General features: G+C 35.8%; 1 protein-coding gene across 1 annotated transcript; it reads right to left on the bottom strand.

Annotated features, from left to right (window-relative positions):
* Positions 1 to 3,724: 3,724 nt before the first annotated feature.
* MS3_00004710 (uncharacterized protein) lies at positions 3,725 to 9,096 on the bottom strand (the record flags this gene model as incomplete). Its single annotated transcript, XM_051212676.1, has 5 exons — positions 3,725 to 4,001; positions 5,708 to 5,835; positions 8,402 to 8,493; positions 8,531 to 8,694; positions 8,930 to 9,096. The coding sequence occupies 5 exons, from the start codon at positions 9,094 to 9,096 to the stop codon at positions 3,725 to 3,727; spliced, it is 828 nt and encodes a 275-aa protein (XP_051064075.1).
* Between the last annotated feature and the right edge of the window lie 5,183 nt (positions 9,097 to 14,279).

Raw genomic sequence — 14,279 nt, 5'->3', positions numbered from 1 at the left:
ACCGAAATCCTACTACTGTATACTTCCAGTTAAAATATGGTTTTAAATCTGCTTTCGCAAGCGTGACTCTCCATCCATGAATGATCACTGCACTTTTAAACCACAATCGCCAGATGGTTCTACACGACAGGTTAAGAAAGTAAATATTCCTCACTTCAGCAACAAAAAACTAGATTAATGATATAAAGCTTAAGAGCAACTCATCCAATCTATTGGCGATATCCCATTTCCTTTTTATGTCTGACGATATGCAAACTGAAAAAGTATAGCAGATTGAGACTTTCTCACACTGCAAAGCAGCGGAAGTTATGATGCACTTATATCGCTTCACAAGCAAATAAACAACAAGATCCCCGGACATATTTCCCTTAACCAGGTAGAAATAAACTTCTTTAAAGCCTGTGGCATTTTGGTGTCCTACATGACTGTCAAAGATTGTGGGAGAAACTGACAGTCCAACTGGACAGTTCTTTCTCGCCCCAGTTCAACCCTCGAGATGGCGATATTTACATTATAAATAGTAGCAGTCAAAAAATACACTTATTATTGAAGTTAGAATTTTCCTGTGAAGAAAAATGTTCAATAAGCCTATTCCGTCTACATCTAGTGATAAACAACCTGTCAGAATCAAAACATGAACTTGCGGTGCGTTTCAAAGCAGCCATAGAACATCTTGCACCGGGTCATATTTCTCGACTAACTGAATACATCTTTAGCTTAGTAATGTATAATTATTTCACACCGATACATAACCTTACCCCTTCGTCACATCTGATCGCACACTTGCTCCTGCAATTGCCGGAATCAATGCCTACTCAGTTTAGACGTGACCCTCTAGAGCGGAGAGCATTATCTGAGTCAGTCTGTCAAACTTCATTTAAACTACGAAACAATCCAACGCTTCTAATCCATAAGATGTTAAATGACGCCCAAATATGGTTCAAACAACAAAAGTTATGTCTTATCTTGACGGCAACCAGCTAAATCAATATATCACCTGACACAACTGCAAATCATTGCCCAGTCCGTACATATTAAGGTGCCATATCTAAGAAACCTAGTACTTTTAAGCAACCTCACACTTGTCCCTGTAATTCAAAGCTATCTTTCAATGTATAACTATTAAGTTTTTCGTTGTGATAGCACCTATAAGAATGAGCGAGGTTGTTTTGTATATATCTAGATCTACGTGATTAACGACATATCTTTATGTCACACAGCGCTCAGTAGCACATAATAATACAAAACCCATTAACCCCTGTGAGAACCCTCAAAAAGTGCAGACTTCAGTTTCCATTCTTAACTTCGCAATGAACGGGAGTACGACAACCAACATTTCATTTGTGAATCATCGAATGGGTGGTCCCGGAATAGTGTGAATATATATCAGGCCTCATGTGTCAATGTTAACTGAATTATGTAGAACAAGCTCAGTTGCATAAACTTCAACCTCATCAATTTCTAAAATGCATGTCGTCCACTTTATGCTTAATAAATTACTTTGATTAAATTACTCGACTTAGTGATCAAGAGAAGATAGAGATCGTACTATAATTTGAGATAAAGATGCATTCAAAAGTCAACCACTAGGTTGGTCTAAGTCGATTTTTCGAGTCATTACAGCATAACTAAAGTTAATTTTGTTACATCTACACCTAGACCTATCTCCAATCGTGCTATACAAAGAACCGTCTTTGGTCAATTTTATGTGTCAACACTAAGTGTAAATGCTTCTTCGCATGTACACCGTGTTTATGCGCTGACGACATGAAACTTATTCATAAATTTGAACTCATGGAATTCGGAAGTGATTTACAAACATTACAGGATGAACTGAATAAGGTAAATATTGGTGCTTGGGGTTTAACAATGAGAAATGTGGTTAACACTAAAACATACCCTTGACAATACTTTATGTTCTAGACTTAATTACAAAACTGACCTAGGGGTGAATTAAATTCATGCCTCAAACTTCTCTGAACATATGTCCACTGAAGTATCGAAATAGAGGGGATCGTTGGACGAAATTTCCATCAAGATAAGTCCCGAATCCTACCATACCAGAGTTGTATTAGATCTGTGCTTTAATATTGTCCTTTCATTTTAGGAACTTACACCTATTTTCTGAGCTGAAGGAAGGAGAACTCCAATGGTGCTTAAAACTATATATCACTATAGATGCCGATGAACCTGATTGTTTTCTACTGACTAGTTGCTAATCTGAAAGTCTCAAATATGATTTAGTCGATACAAAATAATCCGTTATTATTCGTTATGAACTCTACTAGCCGAAGAGGATAAGTGAAGTTGTGGAATTCATTAAGACTTAAGTACAAATATGAAATACTGAAGTCAGGACTATATCCACAAAAATAATAAATTCTCAATTAAAATACCAATATTTAAACGAAGAATATTCATTTTGTTAAGTTCTCTCTAGATTCTACAATTATGCATTCGAATGAATAATCCGAAAAGTGGCCAGTTTTAGGGCAACGTGCATCGTTTAAAGTTGAAGCACAGTGTGAATAGGCGAAATGAAAACGGTGAATAAAAAACCTCTGTTCATGCTCCGACAATCCAGAGGGGATGTGGCTAGCGAAATATTAACTCAGAGATTACGCATAACAGTCCATAAAATCTGTCAACAGCGGAGAACTACGATTAGTATTTTCTACGCGCCTATGGTGACATTGAGGCCGAAAGATGAATTACCTCGCTCCTGAGGAGCGAGTTATATTGTTCGAAGTTCTAGAAATTTACATTTCCGCGCTACAAAACACTTCCTAGTGTGACTACGCAAATGTCTGGTGAAGAAAGTGAATAGCTCGATACTGGTCCATTTAGTGCAAACTGGTCGTAGTGCCAGCATGAATCAATCCTTTTCATTTATTTATCGGGTTAGTAATTTTTGTCAAGGCTTGTCAGACTGAAAGTTCTTCGAACGACCATTTATAGCTAAATGTAACTGTCTATGTTGTCTTTGATCATAAATCTTTGTATTATTATTACTATTGGTTAAGCATCATTATTAATCTCCCCGATAAATGATTCATTTACTCTGCATCCATCCAACCTATTATGTCTTAATAATTTTGTTTTACACAACAGTCTCCAACTAAAAATTTTATTGAGTTGTAATTATTTCTCTCACCCTGTCTAACCTATAGTTATTCTGGTCATGGATCCTAAAATTCTCACTTAACATGTAAGCTGATCCGAGCTAACATTCCATATAAGTCATAACAACATTAACAACTTTATTTTATTTGACAATCCCAAGTTTCAACGATGCACTTTGCCCTAAACCTGACCACACTTCGGATTATTAATTTGGATATATAATTGTAGAACCTAAAGAGAATTTATCGGAAAAAATATTCTTTGTTCAAATATTAGTCTTTTAATATGATACGGATCCTTAAGCAATTAAGATTTCCAATTGATATTAAATATATTTCTCCTTGTAGGGAACCTTAGTGTACAAAAGGTTCTTGGCCAAATATTTACCTGTAATTTTGATTCTCCTTACGAAAAAAATGTCACATGATAAAATGCTTAGTATACAGATTTTAGGATTCGAAGTTAGTGTTCATCGAGGTAAAAAAGAGTAAAACGTATCTGCTTAAAAATTCATGAATTTTTAACTTATTTTAATACTGTATATTATTTATTTATTTCAAAACTGGAATAGCATCAGAGGGAAAGGATTTTATACAAAGATTTAGATATCGTCATCACTAGGAGGCAATTCACCTTCTTCCATACTTTCATTATCTTCGGGTGATTTTTCACACGGACTTGCACACGTTGTATCCATTGTAATTACAGGAGAAGCAGGTTGTGAAATTTCACCTTCCAAAATAACTGGTTCTTGAGAACTGTGAATATCTAAAGGAGAAGGACAATCGGATTCGACTGATTTCGCTGGATTGCTTGGAAGTTCGCATACAATGTCTGACTCTTCATATTTTCTTACACGACGAGAATTCCTGCGAGCTCTACATAAAACAATAATTCGTCACTCACAGGAAGCGAACACGTGTATTTACTCTTTAAATTTATAAGTAAATACAGAATTATACATTAACCCAAAAAGACAGCTGAATATCATCATCAAAAAGGATGAAATTCAAAGATTTTTTAATGTTAAGTCAGTCGAAATCCTCAGGCTATCAACCTATCGTGAAAACTAAAATATAGTGTACGTGAAACGGTAATATTTCCCTAGGTTAATTAAATAAAGGATTAATAAGAATTTTGAACATAAAAAGCCCATAAGACAAAAAATATTACTATGGTAGTTGTTTTTGAGTGAAATGTTTAAAACATGAAGTGTGTCCACATGATATGACAACTAACTTGCTGTATGGTTAGTTAATTAAACCATTAACGAATATAGAACAATGGGCCATCCATTACAATCACAGTGAAAGAGAATAAACAAAGAGAAAACAAATCACGTACCTCAAGAACTAACACCCTAACTACAATAAGATTTCTCTAACTGTATGATTGTGAAATTAATAGGAAAATTTCAGGAGAATAAATAGACTATTCTGAAAATCAAGAGCTGAGGAAACGGAAGGGATTGAACAATGTTCTGACAGATGAGAAAAACAGAAGAGATAAATCCAATTGTGGTTAGAGAGCCCTACGATTGTTAGGGGAACTTCTTGTCCGTTGGTACGAGCAGACACTCGATAATGACAACTGATGTCAAGAGATTTTGTCACCTTACTTTTATAAAAACAAGAAGAAAAGGTTCTCAAAATACACTAGGGTTCGTGTGATTGAGTCATTATTTATGGGGATAGTTTTCTACTCCAGTACGATTATTGATTAGTCCGCCTATATTCCCTGTAGGATCGGTGATATTTTACTTGCCAAATGAAAAACAGCCAAGACATTAAGACTTATGGGTTGTCGGGGTCCCACTACATCAATGTCTGGCTAGAAGACGCAAATAGAAAGCTAATTGATCCTCTACTGTACTCTTTTCCATTATGACTCGAATAAAATGTGGTATTAAGTGTAGACCCTGGCCACATCTTTCGGCGAGACTATAGTTTATGGACGAACCAATCAGATATAAGATAACGAGTTTTGAATTGTGGCGTTAAATTCACACAAATTTAGCTAAATAGAATTTTAGCATTATAGCTGATGTCAGTTTGTGATGAAAACCATAAATCTAAATTTTAAGCCTAACTATCAACCGTAAATCATGATTCTAACTGGTTTATAACCCTCATTTAGTCCTAATAAGTAGGTGTCCATTCTCAGGGTCACTTCAGCATCGCTCGAAGGTCGTCCATGAATTATAGTCTCACTCATCTTTCCCTTCTAAAAGAGATATTGTTTCTGCAGTCATGTTAAAACCAATTCATGTAAACATACCCAGCAGCACAACTTCACTTTGAGCTCCCGATTAATGTCAAAAATACATATTTTATAACTGTAGAATGTTTGATGAATTGATAAATTTTCTACTATCTAAAGCCAGGTTACCTGAGTTTTAGGGAACTATTATAGATTTAATTGTTGTAAAACATATTGAAAATCAGATGATTTTCACTCAAAATTGTGAGATGAATATACTTCAACAAATCTCCAGCTTTATAAAATACCTGTTATAGACTCGAAGAATATCTTAAACTTAAGTGAACATTGAATCACACGGATTAAATACTTTTATTTTAAATACCTTTTCAACTTATCCTTCATTTGTCTATCAATTAGAAAGATCAACTTCTTTTCTTCTTTCTTTACTGAATAGGAATGTTTGATTAGATTAAGATAAACACCACCAGGTGATCGTCTTCGAGACCCATCCTAACGAAATCGATTGAAAAACAAAGAGTAAGCTATGAAAGAATAAATATAGAGTCTAAAAGTGAAACATTAGTTTTTAGGTCATTATGCAACTGATTATGGAATATATAGAATTCGGGTTTTATTCTTTTGATATGGTCAAGAGTTAAGAGACATGAAACTGGGTAGATTGTAATATCTTAGTAGCTAAAGCATCCTCTGTATCCTTACTAAGTTATATGACTTGATAGTTAATGGAAAATCTGGGTGAAGATTTTTAGGTAGTATATTACAGTTAAACTATCTTTTGAAGTGCTCCAATCAGCAACCGCGTGGCTTTAAAGATTGCTACATAAGATCCCGTCGACCTCATAAATAATCTGACCTACACGAAACTTTGGGCAAGTGGTTTGGATGAGTTTCAATACCTGAAGGTTACAAAATACACCAGATGCTTTTATATTAGCAGAGCATTTCGAACATCACGTCTCGTGGTCCTAGCGAGAACTTTATGGAGCTCTAGAGAAGAGAATTTGCATACATTCCTATATTCCTATTGTCAGAATAAATCGACGAGCGTCAAGAACTTGAAAAGATTCTAAGTGTTAGTTTTTGTCTCAATCACTCTGATATTCGCACCAGTCAATAAAAAAACAAGAGAAAATATGTCTAAATCCAAAATAAACTGAAGACGATCGTTTCCAGCGATTTGAATGATTGTATTCTCAACTACGTAACGTTTTGTATAATGACACAGCTTTCAGTAGATATACAAATTTGAAAAAAAGTTTCAAAAATCAGGAAATTTTATAAACTACTATGATGGTTAGTGTGGATCGTGCATGACCACAGATGAATTTGTTTGTTATTAACTACTAGCTATCAATTAGACTCATATGAATACATGATCTGATTATTTATTTCATTTTATTTAAACACATAAACATAGGTACAAGAATGCACCAAATAGATATGCGCCACAAAAATCATTCGATCTGTGTGAGGGCTAGGATACTGCCCGGGTGCCTGAACCGAGGCAGGTACGGCTGAGAGTGAGGAGAGTCAGCTCTGCCTCTCGAAATGCTTTCACATAGATACGTGGGTACAACCTCTGCCAGGGAGTCCTACTCACTACCTTCTCGTGGCGGGGATGTTGTTTACGAAATTGAGTAGACGAAAAGCGAATGTTCGGCGCTTTAAGCGAGGTGATGGATACAGGAGATCCATCTAGGGGTGTTGGAAAACTCTGATTCCAAACCAGTGTAACTGGGCCACAGGATCCTAAGGAAACAAATGGCGTATGAACCTGTTGTTGGTCGCCAACTACCATGGGACTGTATCTCCCTACGTTTCTCCAACGCCTTGTGGATTAGACCTCTAAGTCAAAGGCTTCGGGTGCGGCCTCCTAAGAAAACCACCTACTTCGGTTTGGGCGCCCAGGTAGTATTTCAACCCTCACAAAATTTGAATTTGTGTGGCGCATATCTGTTTGGTGCCTCCTTGTACCAATGTTTGTGTTTAAATAAATAAATGGTCTTACTTTCATGGATCTATATATATTGACGGTTGGTACTAGTTACAAGTATCTAAGGTGATTAGACTGCAACTAATACGTAACTAAGAGTGGGGTTTGCAAAACAATGATTAATTCAACCTGACTAGATGCTTCTGATGATATGAAATAACTGAACAAATGTAGGACTTTCAGGATTCAATGCGAAATAAGTGGATAGAATTTCATTAACTTTAAAGTAGTTAGGTGTCGGTTATTCATGAGTTATATGGTCAGAAAAATGATAGATGTTAGAAATATCAGCTAAAAGAACGCTTTGCTGAAGAAAGGTTAACTACGTATATAGGTATTCTGGAAAATTTTACTGCAAACTAACATTTAGTTGAAGACCCGAAATAAAATGAGATGATGACAAGTTGCCTTTCTAGTTCTGTTCCAAAGAGATTTCCTTAACCTTTGTATTGAATTACAAACAAATACTAAATGTAATAATTATTGATTGAAGGCATTAGGTAGTGTTTATTTCGTTTAGCAAGTTTATCACAAATTGTGTAGTGTCAGAAAAAGTAAGAATTACTAATCATTGTTTTTTGTCATTGGACTGAAAGAAAACGTGACATACAACAAATACTTGATAATTGCTTAATTTTAAAGACATATCTTATGCAAAACGGTCAGAGGTCCTATGCACACAATGGTCAGCTGGAGTTCACCTGCCAACTGAGTCTCAGCAAAGAACCAAAAATATGTTACGAATTTATAACAAAACCATAATATATAAGTTTCTTTTTTAAGGACGAGACAAATGTGTAAGTTTTGGAAGAACTATTCAGCTAAACAATCCTCATATCTCAAGTAAACCTGGACAGATTGTTTCATCACGGTCCATTGATAATCTACGTTCACTAAAATTCAAATAGTACGGGGGAGAATAATATCCTATCAAATACCATAATTGAATATACTAATAAAAACAGGATAATTTACATTATATAAACGTAATATAGGTTTACATATGGTGTGACAATTAAAATGTAGTGAGGTGAAGAAACGCGCTATTATGTGGAAACCTACCATTAAGTAGAGACCACCATTGTTCTCGATATCTTCCGTAAGGTAGTAAAATTCGAGAGCTCGCTGAACACCCAAAATATCAACAGTTCGCTCTGTACAATATCAGTTATAGTGTAAATGAAAACATACTTATTAAATCCTCGTTCGGTTCTTTTAGTAGATTAGTGATAGTTTCAGCGACAAGATCGGGTGGACTGTCGAAAGTAACATCAATATGTGATCTAGATACTTCCTGGTCCCATAGAAGTGGTCCAAGCCGTTGCTTGATAGAGAGATCTGATTTTTTTAATATTCTGAAAAATATAAATTTACGTGTGAACTTTCAAACCTAGTAGACAACTCTGGTTGCGTGCATACTTCAATAGTCTTCCGTTCATCATCAGTATCTGTATTAACCAAATAGCTTTCAACACCCCTGCTAGAGTCACATTTCTACAGTAAAAGCTAAATTATGCTGTTTTGATTTACTTCATGAACATGAGCTACTGACAAAGCATCATCCAATTTGTATTCGTTGATAACATTTACCCAAACACAGTTGCGATTTTTCTATATGGTTTCTTTGGGATATTTACACTGAAATCCTCTTTCATTGGTGAGGCTCGAATATCTGATTTTCTTCGTTTCCAACAAATGTCCTCATTGCTGCTAGATTCATCTTCAGAAGAAGAATGGAGAACTTCTCTGTACGCCATTTCAAAGCTACAGAAACAATACATTATAAGATCCATTTATATAAAATCCAACAACAATAATTATCCTATGGAAAATACATCAGACACTCGTTAAGATGTCGTTAATGAGCAGAAAAACACAGGATTCATAAATAATACATTTAAAGTATTGTAGCAATACACTTATATGTGAGGATTTCCCTTGAAATTAAAAATATGGTTGATTATGTTTAACAACAATTTTGATAGCTGATAAGTTATTGACGAGATTTTTATTGAAGTGGTGATATCGGTGCCATGGAAATTTGCTACGAGGTTGTACTTGTATTGAAATATACGCAAAATGGAAGATCAGATGTTGAATCCATGTTTTTTTGTGTCGGCCATTACCAAAATCATCAGTAGTTATTTGAAGATATACCACTCACTAGTATTGATAATTTAGGATTTCCTGAACCTTTCACAGTAAGCAAAACGACCAAACAGATTAGAACAAATTTGTTCAAATAACGTAGTAGATCTCGGCGTCTTCAACATTTTATACAATTCTAGATCGTTTAAGTCCATATTACTAGCCTCCTTAACCATCAAACGATGATGGGCCTGAAATATACATCGTGCTTAATTTAGAAGTAGATTTTTAAATAATTGTAGATTTCATACTAAATATCATGGTGGACCGAATCAAACCACAAATGTAGATGAGCAAAATCATACCAACCAACTTAGTCAATGCGGGTTGATAACTCAGATATACGTTTTTAAGTTGCTGTTTAGTCATCTTTGAAAAAGGATTACAAAATGCCTTCAATCCTACAGGTAGACAGAAGCACAACTATTTCCAACAGTGAGTTAGCTTAGATGAGTTTGCGTTTCGACAGTATAAAGAAATCAGGAAGATTGCAAAACCTTTCGAACACATCAAAAAATGTACGGATGGACAGGTGAAAAACTACAGTCAAACATAGCGTTGATGGTTTGTGGGGTAATTGTGTCTATGCAGCTTCACCAGTGGTTGATTTTTACTCCTGTGCCTGTGGTCATTGAACAAAGATTGGTAACACTTGTTTTGCTTTAAGTGAAGTGCAGCTTTTAATAGAACTATTCCCGTCTATTTATGTAATGATAAGAACAGACGTCAAGCCTATATGTAAGGTGGTGGTTGGAGGTAGTCGATAATCGATATGTACAACGAACTTTACAGTGACCTCCGTGAAGTTCACATTGATAATTCTAACATCGACATTGCAAGCTCCGTGCTTTCACTGCACATGAGTTGTGTTTTGAAAACAATTACAATTAAATACCTGTATTTTTAGACCCCCATACTGAATTGCTAGACTTCAGTCAAATAGTATGAAAGGCGAACTGCTGAACAGTACAATCGACCCTCGGCATATGGGTGATATTAGTCTTAAGTAGTGATAATCGAGAAATATCGACAGGGCTCTTTATACCTTTCCAAACGTTTTATGGGTAGCAAACCCACTACACATGATAAAACTCTCCAAATGAGGCTGATAAAAGAAACAACCTGGTGAATCGTTTTTTGTTTATTAATGTGCTAATACAAGTCGGACAGGGGGAAGTTTATAAGAAAAATATTTTTATGTTTTCTCTATATCAATGAAATGCGTATTTTAGGTTGTATAATTTATCAAGAATGTTGTTTATGAACTTAAGGCGTATTTTTATGTTCCCGGACATGAGAACTATGTATTTGAAAATTTGGGAAACTATGAGAAAACAATAAGTAAATACTCGACCAAAAAAATGGTATATTGACATTCTGGCCCGGCGTAGCCTTTCGCTAGACAGCCTATAGGGTGAGAAATTAGAAGTCAACTAGTGAGAAAATCTAAAGCTGGGATGAGATATATTGGTTAGTTATCATCTTGGACAAACAAACAAACCCTACGGAATATTGGGATTGTTTTACTCACTGTTAAAACCTGAAAATCTATTTTAAAGCTACTTAGTTTGCAACTGACTACTGCTAAAACTAGATTAGGAACCTATCGCTACTCATTCTCGAATTAATAATAGGCTGCGAATGTCTAAACATATCATGAGAAGTTGAAAAAGGGAGAACGATAACATAACTCCCACGACAAGTAAGAAACTACAAACGAAGAGTAATATTGAGCAAAGTAAGGACTCCTAACCATTGTCCTTCCGCCTGAATAGCGGCTGAGCCACGGATTTCTAAAGCATGTACATGCTAAAACTAAGTCGAGTTTGCGAACCACAGGAATTACTTTCGACCACTAAATTAGCGCTGCTATATTAACAAACTTATGGTCCGTTGACTAATCTTTATTTATTCCATTTGGTTTTTTGAATTGAACTCAAATGGACACGTGAGTGGTAATTGGAGTAAAGACAAAACACACTACAAAAGACGTATGTCCACTACTCGAATGAAACCTGTACTAGATCAATAGTAAAAATGAAAGACAAACTTCGAAGACTTGGATACGAATAATCAAAGAAGTCAAGAAAGCATCCTTGGATCGTCCCTAGGAATTTGATTTAAATGTTCACATCTTTAAAGCTCTACGTCAAATTTGACTGACAGATCATTTGCTTTTGTATTAGTTTCCGAAACGTCCTGAATGAGCCTCCAAGTCGAAAACAATGAAGCTAAGATAAACATAAACTTATAACGACAAATTAAACGCTGAAGATAAATCACAACTTTAAGAGTGATACATGAGCGTGATTTTGTGTAGTAGTCCGTAACCATAGACCTTCCAGTCGTCTGAAAGAGGATACGAACATCCTCTTAGAACAGGTGCGGAGACGTGCAACAAAATGGGGGTGAGACTATAATTTATGGACGACCTTTTAGCGACACTGAAGTGACCTTGAGTGAACAACTTCTAATTAGGACTAAATGAGGGTTATAAAGCAGTTAGAATTCTCATTTATAGTTGATGGTTAGGGTTTAAAATTAGATTTAGGGTTTTCATCACGAACTGACACCAGCTATAATGCTCAAACTCTGTTTAGCCAAATGTATGAACGAATTCCGCACCAAATTCGTGAATCGTTAACTTATATCTGATTGGTTCGTCCATAAATTATAGTCTCGTCGAAATCTGAGAGGTGATCTGATCACAGTCCAAATCACCTGGATAAAGTACTTCTTACTGAAGCTTATTATCAAGCTACAAGTTAATACTTTCCGAACCACGTACGCAGTCGTAGGTTATCTTTCGTCTGGAATGGCAGTTGAATACATATGTACACTAGGCACGATATCATTGTATTCGCTAGTTCTAACTTTATCATACCTCACAATATATTCTGGTCTCTTATATTTGACATGCCTTATCCCATCATTTTGCTTATTATATTCGTCTAGTCGGTTATATTCAGATATTTGTGTACTTAATTACTTGGCATTATTTATTTTTAACTTCACTACGACTTTATTATTAAATCCAAACAACTAGACGACGACCTGGTGATGTAATAGGTACTATTACCAGCAGCTTCATCGCTCTAGGACAAATCCAGTGACTTATGCTTAAAATATGTAAGCCGCCGAAGGACTATTCAGTCTACCATGACTAATACAACATTTGAGTGGCTAGAATCCTCTTACTGAATGCTATCGAATACCTAGGTGTCCCAGTTGGGACTGTTCTTTAGTACCACAAGAACCTGAAGAAACCAGTGGTGTTATATCAATTCGACGAGACTATATTGGATATTGTTCCAGCTGTAGTGAGAATTCATGTATAAAACTGTAGGATCCCTAAGTTCTATAACGGAGAGCATAGTAAAGCCATACTAATTAACTTACATTCCGTAGTGGCTTGCGTCTATCCAGAAGGTAACTCCGGTTCTACACGAACATGCAGATTAGTATGAGTGAGAAGGGCTGGAAAAGAGAACATAAGAAAAGACCGAACAATGCAAGCCCATACAATGCACTTTAACCACTTAAGCAAGAGACAACAATCATCAATAACACAAACCTAAGGTTAAAACAATCTTGGAATCGGAACCAGAAGCAGATAGTTTATATGTTACATATTCAAACCGCATAATAGAGCTGGTTATTACATGAACATAACTAAACCATAAAATTTTAAAGTTTTCTTGATCACTTTTCTCCCTCCAGGAACAACACACTATTTGTTACTACAAATAAGTAAATTGATATTCTCGATTTAGAAAAACAATGACTCGTAATCTACTAAGAACTATGGTTACATAAGTCAGTGCCTAGTTAGTAGCGCACCATCCGAAAGTTCGTCTTCAATATACAATATCTTCTACAACACATCAAATATCTTTATTGACTTACTTTTATCAGCAGAACGCGATTGGTGTAATGGAAACAGTTACTATTATAACCAATTGTACCAGAGATTGTTTTACTGTACTTGATCGTTTAACTGTACTAAAGACATGCTTTTTTCTGTTGGTTGTGACCTTGCACGAATTCGGTTGTGCTCAATAACCACACTTGTAACCTGGCACGATATCGGTATTCTTTCGATACCACGAGATCGCCAACAAACACATCTCGACTACAGCCATCAACTGCCTTCTGATATTTTGTCTACAATAGATCTTATCGGTTAACTGGCACGTAGTTTTACCGTAGTGGTTATCACAGTCAACCGCAACTCGACGCCACGTTACATATCTTTATCATGAGCATGTGTTTATATCTTGTTGTTTCAGTGGAGTTACATGTATCTGGTTATGTTCAATGGATAATAGTCCAGTCGCTCGACTGCACTGATTCTAGTGAGTGTTGTAATTATCTATGGATTTGTTGACCTAGTTTGATTGAGTGTGTTTTTATTGGGGCAGAAGGGATCCTGGATACCAGCAGCTATCACATTACTAGGCAGGATGTCGGTTGGTTGCAATAAGAATAAGATAAAGTGATAATCCAAGTACTAGATGATTGTTTCATGGTCAACCCAGACAACCCAAAAAGCGGAAATAAAGGCGAAGAAAGGGGAAATAAAGGGGTTAATGCTTCGGTAGCGAAAGGGGAAATAAAGGGGAAAACGCATCAGAAATTCGCCTTTTTCGCCTGTCCGGGGGAAATAATGCGGATTTTCCCCTTTTTCGCCTTTTTGTCGACAAATTACCGACTTATCGCCTAAATATCCCCCGAATTGTCGCATTTTCGCCTAAATATCCGCTGAATTGCCGCATTTTCGCCTAAATATCCG

The sequence above is a fragment of the Schistosoma haematobium genome (genome assembly GCF_000699445.3).
Source record: "Schistosoma haematobium chromosome Unknown HiC_scaffold_206, whole genome shotgun sequence".
Taxonomy (NCBI): domain Eukaryota; kingdom Metazoa; phylum Platyhelminthes; class Trematoda; order Strigeidida; family Schistosomatidae; genus Schistosoma; species Schistosoma haematobium.
The sequence above is the reverse complement of the archived record's forward strand: the minus strand, read 5'-3'. Positions and strand labels throughout refer to the sequence as shown.